The 14,019-nt window shown below is 38.2% G+C and overlaps 1 protein-coding gene across 2 annotated transcripts in view; it reads left to right on the plus strand.

Annotated features, from left to right (window-relative positions):
* col5a1 (procollagen, type V, alpha 1) overlaps nucleotides 1-14,019 on the plus strand; it is a 143,533-nt gene that overhangs the window by 122,309 nt on the left and 7,205 nt on the right. The window contains exons 49-64 of one of the 2 annotated variants that reach the window (XM_062057011.1): nucleotides 192-245; nucleotides 346-453; nucleotides 524-577; nucleotides 655-708; nucleotides 792-845; nucleotides 922-975; nucleotides 1,054-1,161; nucleotides 1,540-1,593; nucleotides 1,675-1,728; nucleotides 1,891-1,998; nucleotides 2,069-2,122; nucleotides 2,201-2,236; nucleotides 2,323-2,376; nucleotides 4,115-4,382; nucleotides 4,457-4,569; nucleotides 9,329-9,397. In XM_062057011.1, the coding sequence (XP_061912995.1) occupies nucleotides 192-245; nucleotides 346-453; nucleotides 524-577; nucleotides 655-708; nucleotides 792-845; nucleotides 922-975; nucleotides 1,054-1,161; nucleotides 1,540-1,593; nucleotides 1,675-1,728; nucleotides 1,891-1,998; nucleotides 2,069-2,122; nucleotides 2,201-2,236; nucleotides 2,323-2,376; nucleotides 4,115-4,382; nucleotides 4,457-4,569; nucleotides 9,329-9,397 (1,296 nt within the window). Of the gene's footprint in view, nucleotides 1-191; nucleotides 246-345; nucleotides 454-523; nucleotides 578-654; nucleotides 709-791; nucleotides 846-921; nucleotides 976-1,053; nucleotides 1,162-1,539; nucleotides 1,594-1,674; nucleotides 1,729-1,890; nucleotides 1,999-2,068; nucleotides 2,123-2,200; nucleotides 2,237-2,322; nucleotides 2,377-4,114; nucleotides 4,383-4,456; nucleotides 4,570-9,328; nucleotides 9,398-9,449; nucleotides 9,519-14,019 lie in introns of both variants that reach the window. The other variant, XM_062057012.1, reaches the window with a different exon arrangement.

Raw genomic sequence — 14,019 nt, forward strand, 5'->3', positions numbered from 1 at the left:
TGGGAGGATAAGGAGGAAGGAGGGGATAACTGCCAGGCTCCCCCGGGCTCCGACCTCCTTTTGACGGAGTGTAATCCATCATGTCAATCTCTTCTTTTAGCTCTGGAAAATGGATTCCTTTTAAAATTGTCGCTGACAAACCTCCCACGATATGTCTCTCTACCTACCTCATTCCCCCTCACTCTCTCCAGGGAGACGCTGGTGAGACCGGAGAGCCAGGTCTTCAGGGAGACGTCGGTCCATCGGTGAGTTTTCTCCAGTTTTCTTTGGTCCACCGACAAGGAATATTGTCGATGAAAACACATATTATGATCCACTATGATAATGAATCATGCATGACTCCAGGGTCCAAGAGGAGAGCGGGGAGAGAAGGGAGAGTCAGGTCCAGCTGGTACTGCTGGGCCTCCTGGTCCTAAGGGTCCTCCAGGAGATGACGGTCCCAAAGGAAGTCCAGTGAGTTGTCCTCCACACTCAACCAAGTCTTGTTTCTTGACAGCCTTATGGTAACTGTGTCGACTTTCAGGGTCCGAGCGGGTTCCCTGGTGATCCTGGTCCCCCTGGAGAACCCGGTCCAGCTGTAAGTATTTCGTTGTATTGACCAACTCTCTATTAGTTGTGGACACATGACTGAGGTTTTGATCTGGTCTTGCGCAGGGTTTAGATGGCCCAACTGGTGATAAAGGAGACGACGGAGAAGCCGGCCAGGCAGTAAGTGCCGTAGTGGAGATCTCCTGAAGTCCGTTTTTATGACTGATGTCTCACATTTTGACTTTGTAAAATGTTACATCTAGGGTTCCCCTGGACCCACTGGAGAGTCCGGTCCCTCTGGACCACCAGGAAAGAGAGTGAGTACCTGTCTGTGTTCTTGTTCTACCTAAAGTTGTATTCCACCACACACCTATGTTGTGTTTACCTGAACAGGGACCTCCAGGAGTGACAGGACCTGAAGGCAGGCAAGGAGAGAAGGGAACCAAGGTAAGTTCAGAGGATTAACGCCTTGAACATCAAAGTAGCAAAAGCGGAAGTAAAATTGTTGCCGTATCCGTCTTAAAGGGAGAGTCTGGCTTGGAAGGTCCACAAGGGAAAACTGGTCCTGTTGGACCTCAAGGATCCCCTGGCAAACCTGGTTCTGAAGGTCTTAGAGGAATCCCTGGCCCTGTTGTAAGTCATATTGTCAGACAAGTAAAGAGTGATGTATCCAAACCAGGGGTCTCGTACTCATATTTACTTGGAGTCTGCTGGAGACAGAGTCTGGGTGAGACTGGGCAGCACCAAGTATTCATTTCAGAATTAGGTTTTAACAACATGACTAAATCTGTTCACTACTTCCACTAGCGGCTATAATAACCCTGAGCCAGGGTTGGCCTTTAGTCTCTATAAATGTTAAATGTAATTTGGACACTGGAGCTCCCCAGAACCCAGGAAATAGTCAGAGACTTACGCTTGCTTACAGGAAGTTGCTCTTTGTGTTGCCCAAATTGTCGTTGACCTAGATGTGTTTATTTGTGGGCTACTAAAAACGGTGGTCTTTGCGTGCAGGGGGAGCAAGGTTTACCTGGTTCTTCCGGCCCTGACGGACCTCCCGGGCCGATGGTGAGTTCAACTGTGAACCCACGATGAAATGAAATGTTGGCGACTGACCCCGATAGTGATTCACCAATTCTACAATCACAGGGTCCCCCAGGCCTACCTGGTTTGAAAGGAGACTCTGGCATCAAAGGAGAGAAGGTGAGCCGACACAGAGTACTGTTAAGAAAAAAAAAAGACTAATGGACTCATTTCCTCGCAGATTGATCAGCTGTGTTGTTTGCCTGCAGCTATTAGGCCATTACAGCACTTTTTCTGTTTGTGTTATTGACTGCTGCATGTGCCGTGTTCTGTCCTAAACAGGGTCACCCAGGTCTTATCGGTCTAATCGGGCCACCAGGCGAGCAGGGAGAAAAGGGTGACCGAGGTCTTCCCGGTCCACCAGGAACGTCCGGTCCCAAAGGAGACAATGTGAGTACAAAGGCCCACTTACGGATGACAAAGGAAGGCAAAGTGTAGTCAAACCTCTTTCTTCCTTTAGGGCATTGCTGGTCCTTCTGGTCCACTTGGTCCGCTTGGTCCTCCTGGATTACCCGTAAGGCCTTTGCACATCCTACAATATTAGGTCTGGTATGATGGAATGGCGGTGACATGACCATGTTTGTGTGTTTAGGGTCCTGCTGGTCCCAAAGGTGCTAAAGGATCATCGGTAAGTTTCTAAAAATTTGTGGAAATTAATCCAAACGCTTGACAATCCTTCACGATAAAACCTTTCTTTTATTCCGTCTTCCTTAGGGTCAAACTGGACCAAAAGGAGAGACTGGTACCCCTGGAATAGCTGGACCCCCTGTAAGTTAAACCATTGTATCAAGGCCTGCCGATTAAATCGATTCATTCGATTACAAAAAAACGTTGATTTAAATGATATTGCTTTGAGTAATGGTTCAATGAGTGTCATTAATTACAATGTATAACATCTGTAGCACTTAAAAGAAGGTAAAACAAGTTGAATAGAAAGTAAAACATGATCCAAAAAAAGGTACAGTAAAAGTTAAAGACAAAGAAATAGAAGGTAAGTAGAGGGTAAAAGGCATGAGTTAAAGGTAAACAAAGGTGAAAAGGGGTAAAAGAAGGTGGACAAAATTTAAATAGACAATAAAATAAGGTAAATAGAAGTCAATAAAAGGGAAAAAAAGGTAAATAAAGGGTAAAATAAGAAATATATAAGGTAAAACAAGTAAATACAATGTAAACAGAAAGGTAATACAAGGTAAATAAAAGGTAAAAGAAGAAATTTAAAAGGTAAAGGGACGGTATAAAGTAGTAAATACAAGGTAAAATAAGGTAATTAAAGGGTCAACTAAGAAATGTAGAAGGTAAAATAAGTTAAGTAAGGTGAAAAAGGTAAGTAGAAAGGTAATACAATGTAAATTAAATGTAAAAGAAGGTAAATAAAATGTAAGAGGGTTGTAAAAGGTAAAAGAAGGTATATAAAATGTAAATAGAAGGTAGATAAAAGGTAAACGAAGGGATGTAAAAGGTAAAATAATGTAAATAAAATGTAAATAGAAGGTAAAGAAAATGTAAAAGAAGGAGTCTAGAAGGTAAAATAAGGTAAATAGAAGGTAAAGTTAGTTTATAAAAGCTAAAATAAGGTAAAGGAAAGGTAAATTCAATGTATAGGAAGGAACATATCATGCTTACATGCTGTACATTACCTTTTGCATTATATAAATTTATATTATTATGTATTGTTTACCTTGTGTTTTCTTTTTTTAATGTCATTGCCTGAAATAAGAAGGAACATAGAAAGTAATAGAAGGTAAAAGAGGGTCAAGGTTGTAAATGAAAGGTAAAAGAAAGTAGATGAAAGGTAAAAGGAGTGTAGAAGTGAAAATATGTAAATAAAAGGCAAAATTATGGTAAAAAAATAATAAGAAAGGTAATACAAGGTAAAAGAAGAGGTAAGTTAGGTAAGGTAAATATAAAGTAAATAAATGATTTCAGAAGAAACATAGAAGGTAAAAGAAGGTTTATGGAAGGTAAAATAAATGTAAATGTAAGCTAAATAAAAGGTCAAATAAGTTAGATAAAAAGTAAATAGAAGGTAAAATAACTTAAATTGAAGGTCAATGAAAGGTAAAAGAAGGTAAAAAAGGTCAAAGAAAGACTTTTTAAGGTAAAAGAAGATAACACAAGGTAAAATAAGGTAAATAGAAGGTAAATAACAGGTAATAATAAGTTAAATAGAAGGTTTTACTTAAAAGTAATAGAAGGTACAATACGTCAACAAAAAGATAAAATAAGTTACAAAGAAGGTAAATAAAAGGCAATAAAAGGTAAAAAAAATTATAATATAGAAGGTAAAAAAAAGGTAAAAGACTGTCAAAGAAGGTAAATAGAAGGTAATGAAGGTTATGGTAAGTACAAAATATTTGTTTAATGAACTATTTTCCCTAAAAATAGGCTGTAAAGTGTGTTTTAATCCGATTATTCCATTAATCGAAACAACGAATCAATAGATTACTAAAACAGTCCCCGAGGGTATGACCATTGAACTGATGGGTATGTATCACTCACTACTCAGGGCCCCCCTGGCGACGTCATCCACCCGCTGCCCATGATGGCTTCCACCAAGGGCAGATCGCGCAGGAACATCGACGCCAGCATGATGATGGACGAGGAGGCGGGCGACGCCAACTACAAGGACTACGACGACGGCATGGAGGAGATCTTCGGCTCGCTCAACTCCCTCAAGCTGGAGATCGAGCAGATGAAACACCCCTTGGGCACGCAGGCCAACCCCGCCCGCACCTGCAAGGACCTGCAGCTGTGCCACGCCGACTTCCCCGACGGTTGGTACCTCAGCGTACTCATACTCGAAACGCCTGGGCCCTAACGAACCTGTTAAAAACTGGACTATCCACAGGCGAGTACTGGATCGATCCCAACCAGGGCTGCTCCCGGGACTCCTTCAAAGTTTACTGTAACTTCACAGCCGGCGGCGAGAGCTGCATCTACCCCGACAAAAAGTCTGAAGGGGTGAGTAGCCTGGATCACATGACACGACAAATATTTGACTTTATTTATACCACACAGACAGTCTGGCGTACTCGGAAGTATGCTAACTTTTCCCATGTATTTAAGCTAACATTAGCATGATAGCGTTTTATGCTAGCATTTTATCTCATTTAAATTGTTTTAACCTAGAAATCGATTGTTGATACTTGGCGCCGTCTTGGAAGTCTGCTAACTGTTCCTTTGTTGTCATGCAAACCTTAGCATGAGAACATTTCATTCGAGCCAATTCGCTGATTTTGTTTGTTTAAACTTAAAAAGTCATGTCTTTTGATACTAACTAATGCTAACTTTTGTTATATTATCATGCTAACGTTTTAATGTTAGTATTTTAGCTAATTGTATTCCTTTAAACCTAAAAATCATGGATTTTTGATGCTCGGCACCATCTTAGAAGTATGCTAACATTTCCTCTGTTTTCATGCTAACATTAGCATGGTAACGTTTTATGCTAGCATTTTATCAAATCTAAATTGTTTTAACCTAAAGATCATTAATGTTGATACTTGGCGCCATATTAAACGTCTGCTAACTGTTCCTTTGTTATCGTGCAAACGTTAGCATGAGAACATTTTATTCGAGCCAATTTGCTAATTTTGTTTGTTTAAACTTAAAAAGTCATGGCTTTTGAAACTAACTTGGCGCCATTTCACAAGTAATGCTAACTTTTCTTATATTATCATGCTAACGTTTTAATATTAGTATTTTAGCTAATTGTATTCCTCTAAACCTAAAAATCATTAATGTTGATACTTTCTGCCGTCTTCAAAGTCTGCTAACTGTTCGTTTGTTATCATACAAACGTTAGCATGAGAACGTTTTATTCGAGCCAATTTGCTAATTTTGTTTGTTTAAACCTAAAAAGTCATGGCTTTTGATACTAACTTGGCGGCATCTCACAAGTAATGCTAACTTTTCTTATATTATCATGCTAATGTTTTAATGTTAGTATTTTAGCTAATTGTATTGCTTTAAACCTAAAAATCATGGATTTTTTATCCTTGGCACCATCTTAGAAGTATGCTAACATTTCCTTTGTTTTCATGCTAACATTAGCATGGTGAAGTTTTTAGGCTAGCATTTGATACATTTTTATTTGTTAAAACCTAAAAATCATTGATTTTGATACTTGGTGCTGTCTTAAATGTCTGCTAACTGTACCTTTGTTGTCATGCAAACGTTAGCATGAGAACATTTTCTAATATGCTAATTTTGTTTGTTTAAATTTAAAAAGTAATGGCTTTTGATACTAATTTGGCGCCATCTCACAAGTAATGCTAACTTCTGTTATATTATCATGCTAACGTTTTAATGTTAGTATTTTAGCTAAATGTATTCCTCCTGGATAAATAAATGTTAAATGAATATAAAAACACATGTTAAACCAGGGAACCTCTCGGGATCCCCCGGGAAGAGCTGGACAAAGTAACTGGGGAGGGGCGAGTCTGGGCTTCTTTGCTTAGGCTGCTGCCCCCATGACCCAACCTCGGGAAGAAGATGAATGGATGAATGAACTAGGACAGGGGTCGGCAACCCAAATTGTTGAAAAAGCCGTATTGGATCAAAAATACGGAAAAAAAAATATGTCTGGACTGGAGCCTCTAACAAATAAAAGCCTTGTATAAGTGTTATAATGAAGGCAAAACATGATGTAAGTGTCTATATTAGCCTACTATCAAAATGGCTATGATGCAAATCTTCGTTGACAGTAATCTACACATTATTACAACATTGGAAAACATTAGTAAAACCGAGGCTTCTCAGAGGGTGAGATCATAGAATGGCCAAATGTATAAATGTGTGTGTCCAAGTTAAGGCTGTCTTCTTCTAATGGATTTATTACAATCTTTGCAAGCTGGGTAACGTTTGCTGTGGTCTGGAACAACATGGCACACACACAACTCTCAGAAATGCAGCCAATGTTACATACAGATAATGTGTCATGAGGCATGCAAATATAAATTAAATATTATAGATAATATATTAGATAATGATGCAATATGTACAGGCAGATAGTCGAGATAGCATGTTAGCATCGATTAGCTTGCAATCCTGCAGTGATTAGCACTCCACACGAGTCGATAACGTCAACAAAGCTCACCTTTGTGCATTCACGCACAGCATAAAAAGTTTGGTGGACAAAATGAGACAACGGAGGGGTGGCGTAAAACCCGTCTTTCTGTGGCAGCGTCGGAGAAAGTTGTACATGTAAACAAACTACGGCGAGTTCAAAGACAGCTGAAATTAGTAGGACAAAAACGGCGCTTGTCAAATACTCTCACCGGTAAAGCATGTTTAATATAAAGAGTGGGATTCCTAACAGTTAGAACCCGAATCCGAATCAGAAGTACTTTATTAATTCCAGAGGGGACGGTTAGGAAGGTGTGTGTCATGTTTGTTCTTCTAAAGAAACCACGTTAAAACAAAAATGTGTATGCATTTTTGAAAAAAACTCCAGGGAGCCAGGAGTCCAGTCCATAGTGGATCTAACATAATAGTGAGAGAGTCCAGTCCATAGTGGATCTAACATAATAGTGAGAGAGTCCAGTCCATAGTGGATCTAACATAATAGTGTGAGAGTCCAGTCCATAGTGGATCTAGCATAATAGTGTGAGAGTCCAGTCCATAGTGGATCTAAAATAATAGTGTGAGAGTCCAGTCCATAGTGGATCTAACATAATAGTGTGAGAGTCCAGTCCATAGTGGATCTAGCATAATAGTGTGAGAGTCCAGTCCATAGTGGATCTAGCATAATAGTGTGAGAGTCCAGTCCATAGTGGATCTAGCATAATAGTGCGAGAGTCCAGTCCATAGTGGATCTAACATAATAGTGTGAGAGTCCAGTCCATAGTGAAACTAACATAATAGTGAGAGTCCAGTCCATAGTGGATCTAACATAATAGTGAGAGTCCAGTCCATCGTGGATCTAACATAATAGTGAGAGTCCAGTCCATAGTAGATCTAACATAATAGTGAGAGTCCAGTCCATAGTGGATCTAACATAATAGTGTGAGAGTCCAGTCCATAGTGGATCTAATATAATAGTGTGAGAGTCCAGTCCATAGTGGATCTAGCATAATAGTGTGAGAGTCCAGTCCATAGTGGATCTAACATAATAGTGTGAGAGTCCAGTCCATAGTGGATCTAACATAATAGTGTGAGAGACCAGTCCATAGTGGATCTAGCATAATAGTGTGAGAGTCCAGTCCATAGTGGATCTAACATAATAGTGTGAGAGTCCAGTCCATAGTGGATCTAGCATAATAGTGTGAGAGTCCAATCCATAGTGGATCTAACATAATAGTGTGAGAGTCAAGTACATAATGGATCTAACATTATATTGTGAAAGTCCAGTCCATAGTGGATCTAACATAATAGTGTGAGAGACCAGTCCATAGTGGATCTAGCACAATAGTGTGAGAGTCCAGTCCATAGTGGATCTAGCATAATAGTGAGAGTCCAGTCCATAGTGGATCTAACATAATAGTGTGAGAGTCCAGTCCATAGTGGATCTAGCATAATAGTGTGAGAGTCCAGTCCATAGTGGATCTAGCATAATAGTGTGAGAGTCCAGTCCATAGTGGATCTAACATAATAGTGAGAGTCCAGTCTATAGTGGATCTAACATAATAGTGTGAGAGTCCAGTCCATAGTGGATCTAACATAATAGTGAGAGTCCAGTCTATAGTGGATCTAACATAATAGTGTGAGAGTCCAGTCCATAGTGGATCTAACATAATAGTGAGAGTCCAGTCTATAGTGGATCTAGCATAATAGTGTGAGAGTCCAGTCCATAGTGGATCTAACATAATAGTGAGAGTCCAGTCCATAGTGGATCTAACATAATAGTGTGAGAGTCCAGTCCATAGTGGATCTAACATAATAGTGAGAGTCCAGTCTATAGTGGATCTAACATAATAGTGTGAGAGTCCAGTCCATAGTGGATCTAACATAATAGTAATAAAGAATAATAAATAATAATAATAGTTTAATAAAGAATTACCCAGAAGGCTTGGGGCCGTAGACAGGAAACAGGAACAGGTCCGACAATTGTGCCGTTTGTGTGATAGCGAGCTGATACGTGAGAAACAAACGCACGCAGACGGTTGGCGAATAATCATCATTTCAGCGGCCAATGTGTGGTTTCTACCCGTGTGACCAAGCCTTCGTGAGAGGACTCAGGATGGTTTTTTTTGCAGGGAAGATGCGAGGGGTTAATATGCTAACGGCCTCACGTGGGGAGAAGCCCCCCCCTCCCCCCCACACCCCGATCTCCGGTTTCATCTCCAGACGGACTGGCATGGAGGCCAGTAACGATGTGAAGAGCAGATAGGTTTCTCTTGGGTGTGCACGTTGACAACATAATTGTTAGTCGGTAGAAGAGGACGTGGTTCGTGCCGTCATTCGCCGATGATGATGATGACGGTTGGCGAGGTAGGCGTGCTATCCAGCTAACGACACATTCATCACTGTCAAAGCGCTGCCGGTCTTTAAATAGCCGGACAGGAAGCGGCGGGCCTCAAAAGCTCCCGGCAGGCGATGGCGTCCTCATTCATCTCTGTGTACTCCTGATTTTTACAGCGGCAATTAGCCGCCAGCTGCGGTTTGTTTTAGCCAGAATGGCACGGCGGTCCGTTCCGGCGGTCTTGTCAGTCACACAACCAGCGCTGGCTCCTCCCTTACCACTAACCATGTCTCCCTCTGTCGACCCCCGTGCCCCCAGGCTAGACTCACCTCCTGGGTAAAGGAGACCCCCGGCTCCTGGTTCAGTGAATTCAAACGTGGTAAACTGGTAAGCCGGCCTCTCCCTGTCATGTCCCTGAATGCCTCTTATATTTTTACAGAGCAAAATGGCAAAATGGCCCAAAGACTCGCCAGGCACATGGTATAGTCACTACAAGAGAGGTTCCCTGGTAAGTGGACCCCCTCCCTGCCTGCCTGCAGACCCCAAAAGAGGCTGAGATTGTGTGGGCCCTAGGCGCTGCATGGTTTGGCTCTTGCACCTGAAGGATGTATACAAAGTCTGTATACAATGTATACAAAGTGTGTATACAAAGTATGTATACAAAGTGTGTATACAAAGTGTGTATACAAAGTATGTATACACCAGGCTTGCCGTGGTGGTGCATGACTCGGCATGAGGTGCATGCTCCTTCAGTCCAACAGTACCAGGGAGGTTCCTCAGCAGACTCTGGAGGACACCGACACGTGGCTGTAGGTCTGGACCTGCTGACTCGGGGCGTATCGCAACCAATTAGTAGTACCTGGCTAATATTACTTCAGAAAATATTCGCAAAGGTCAAAGAAGTAAATAAAAGGTAAATAGAAGCTGAATATGGAGGTAAAAAAAGGTATATAGAAGGTGAAGGTAGTAAATAAAACGTAAGAGATGGTAAATAAAGATAAAAGATGGTTAATAAAAGGTAAATAGAAGGTAAAACAAGCTGAATATGGATGTAAGAGAAGGTAAATAGAAGGTAAATGTAGTAAATAAAATGTAAGAGATGGTAAATAAAGACAAAAGATGGTTAATAAAAGGTAAATAGAAGGTAAAACAAGCCAAATATGGAGGTAAAAGAAGGTAAATAGAAGGTAAATGTAGTAAATAAAATGTAAAATGGTAATAAAGATAAAAGATTGTTAATAAAAGGTAAATAGAAGGTAAAACAAGCTGAATATGGAGGTAAATGAAGGTAAATAGAAAGTAAAAGTAGTAAATACAATGTAAGAGACAGTAAATAAAGATAAAATATGGTTAATAAAATGTAAATAAAATGTAAATAGAAGGTAAAACAAGCTGAATATGGATGTAAAAGAAGGTAAAGGTAGTAGACCAAATGTAAGAGATGGTAATAAAGATAAAAGATGGTTAATAAAAGGTAAATAGAAGGTAAAACAAGCTGAATATGGAGGTAAATAGAAGGTAAAGGTAGTAAATAAAATGTAAGAGACGGTAAATAAAGATAAAAGATGGTTAATAAAAGGTAACCAGAAGGTAAAACAAGCTGAATATGGAGGTAAATAGAAAGTAAATGTAGTAAATATAATGCAACAGATGGTACTAAAGATAAAAGATGGTTAATAAAAGGTAAATGGAAGGTAAAACAAGTTGAATATGGAGGTAAAAGAAGGTAAATTGAAGGTAAAGGTAGTAAATACAATGTAAGAGATGGTAAATAAAGATAAAAGATGGTTAATAAAAGGTAAATAGAAGGTAAAACAAGTTGAGTATGGAGGTAAAAGAAGGTAAATAGAAAGTAAAGGTAGTAAATAAAATGTAAGAGATGGTAAATAAAGATCAAATATGGTTTATAAAAGGTAAAACAAGCTGAATATGGAGGTAAAATAAGGTAAATAGAAGGTAAGGGTAGTAAATAAAATGTAAGAGACGGTAAATAAAGATAAAATGTGGTTAATAAAAGGTAAATAGAAGGTAAAACAAGCTGAATATGGAGGTAAAAGAAGGTAAATTAAGGGAAAGGTAGTAAATAAAATGTAAGAGACGGTGAATAAGGATAAAATATGGTTAATAAAAGGTAGTAGAATGTCAAATAAGCTGAATATGGAGTTAAATGAATGTAAATAGAAAGTAAAAGTAGTAAATAAATGGTAAGAGACAGTAAATAAAGATAAAATATGGTTAATAAAAGGTAAATAGAAGGTAAAACAAGCTGGATATGGATGTAAAAGAAGGTAGCATTTTATCCAATTATATTCGCTTGAAGCTAAAAATCATGGATTTTGATGCTTAGCGCCATCTTAGACGTACGCTATCTTTTCTTATGTTAGCATGCTAACGTTTTTATGCTGGCATTTTTATCTAAATAATCAATGATTATTTGAAAATCACATATTTTAGGAAGTATATCGCCCATCCCTACTTGGAAGGCAGACTTTCCTCCACTAGAGGGGAAGGTTGCGGGTGTAGTCGCTCTGAGTCTAGCAGGTCAGGCACTAAGTCATCCGCCAGGCGAGGGCTTCTGGGAAGTCAGTCAGTGGTGATGAAGAGGTAATGTTGACGTGCAACAGGGTGAGGTGTTGCAGTGACAACGGGGAACGGAGAGAAGGATGACCACTCTTGGAGCCGCAGGGCCGACACTCCTCCATCTTCATCATGTGCCACGTTTACGCCGAGCGTATACGTGAGTGTCAGCACTGCGGCTCAGGAGATGCATGGTGTGTGTGTGTGTGTGTGCACGTGTGTGTGTACGTGTGTGTGTGTGTGTGTGCATGCAAAGAAGTGGAGGCGGGATGCTTGGCTGCGGCTCCGCATGCGCTCGCTTAAGTGGTGTTTGTGCAAAAAGAAAGAGGAAGCCACACAAATGTGGACCTTAACGGATCCGCCACGGTTGGTATGACAAACCTCATCGTCTCCCCCGCAGCAGGAAGGCTAAATTGAAAAGATACCCTTCATTAGGAGCTCATTAGCGGGCTGGGGTGTTGGCGTAATCCAACATAATTGGGCGGGTGAAGGTTTCATTTGGCTGCACTACTTTAAAAAAAAAAAAAGTATGCTTTAAAATGTATCATCGTTGGGGGAAAAATGTATATGTAAGACTGTTGTCATGGCAACCACACACTGGAAGGTCTGTGAAGAGGTGAGCTAAAATCCTTGTTGTTTTTTTAATTTTTATGTCCCCTGTACATAAAAAGTAGTACAGTGGTACCTCATAAGATTGACTTTACCAAGATTTTGTTTTATTTTCTACCCATAACAAATAATCCCACATGTTGTGTTGTCTTTTTGACAAAATAACTCATTATATTGTCACACATGAACCTTTTTGACCCGGGGGCCCAACTTCTGCGCTGAATATTGAGGTAAAAGAAGGTGAATAGAAGGTAAATGTAGTAAATAAAAAGTAAGAGACGGTAAATAAAGATAAAAGATGGTTAATAAAACGTAAATAAAAGGTTAATAAAAGGTAAATAGAAGGTCAAACAAGCTGAATATGGAGGTAAAAGAAGGTAAATCGAAGGTGAAGGTAGTAAATAAAATGTAAGAGATGGTAAATAAACATACAAGATGGTTAATAAAAGGTAAATAGAAGGTAAAACAAGCTGAATATGGAGGTAAAAGAAGGTAAATAGAAGGTAAAGGTAGTAAATAAATGTAAGAGATGGTAAACAAAGATAAAAGATAGTCAATAAAAGGTAAATAGAAGGTACGACAAGCTGAATATGGAGGTAAAAGAAGGTAAATAGAAGGTAAAGGTAGTAAATAAAATGTAAGAGATGGTAAATAAAGATAAAAGATAGTTAAAAAAAAGGCAAATAGAAGGTAAGAGAAGCTGAATATGGAGGTAAAAGAAGGTAAATAGAAGGTAAATGTAGTAAATAAAATGTAAGAGATGGTAAATAAAGATAAAAGATAGTTATTAAAAGGTAAATAGAAGGTAAGACAAGCTGAATATGGAGGCAAAAGAAGGTGAATAGAATGTAAAGGTAGTAAATACAATGTAAGAGATGGTAAATAAAGATAAAAGATAGTTAATAAAAGGTAAATAGAAGGTAAGACATGCTGAATATGGAGGTAAAAGAAGCTAAATAGAAGGTGAAGGTAGTAAATAAAATGTTGGAGACGGTAAATAAAGATACAAGATGGCTAATAAAAGGTAAATACAAGTTAAGACAAGCTGAATATGGAGGTAAAGGAAGGTTAATAGAAAGTAAAAGTAGTAAATAAAATGTAAGAGATGGTAAATAAAGGTAAAAGATGGTTAATAAAGGGTAAAAAGAAGGTAAAACAAGCTGAATATGGAGGTAAAAGAAGGTAAATAGATATTAAAGGTAGTAAATAAAATGTAAGAGATGGTAATAAAGATACAAGATGGTTAATAAAAGGTAAATAGAAGGTAAAACAAGCTGAATATGGAGGTAAAAGAAGGTAAATCGAAGGTGAAGGTAGTAAATAAAATGTTGGAGATGGTAAATAAAGATACAAGATGGTTAATAAAACGTAAATACAAGGTAAAACCAGCTGAATATGGAGGTAAAAGAAGGTAAATAGAACTATAATAGTTAATAACATTAGCTATAATAGTTACCTTTAAAACTTTAATAGTTAATAACATAAACTATAATAGCTAACATAAAAATATAATAGTTAATAACATACAAACTATATAGTTAATAACATAAAACTATAATAATTAACATAAAAACTATCATAGTTAATAACATAAAAACTATAATAGTTAATAACAACTATAATAGCTAACAAAAAAATATAATAGTTAATAATAATAACATAAAATTATATAGTAAATAACATAAAAACTATATAGTTAATAACATAAAAACTATAATAGTTAATAACATAACTATAATAGTTAATAACATAAACTATATAGTTAATAAAATAAAAACTATAATAGTTAATAACATAAAAACTATAATAGTTAATAACATAAC

This window comes from Entelurus aequoreus, linkage group LG08 (genome assembly GCF_033978785.1).
Source record: "Entelurus aequoreus isolate RoL-2023_Sb linkage group LG08, RoL_Eaeq_v1.1, whole genome shotgun sequence".
NCBI lineage: Eukaryota > Metazoa > Chordata > Actinopteri > Syngnathiformes > Syngnathidae > Entelurus > Entelurus aequoreus.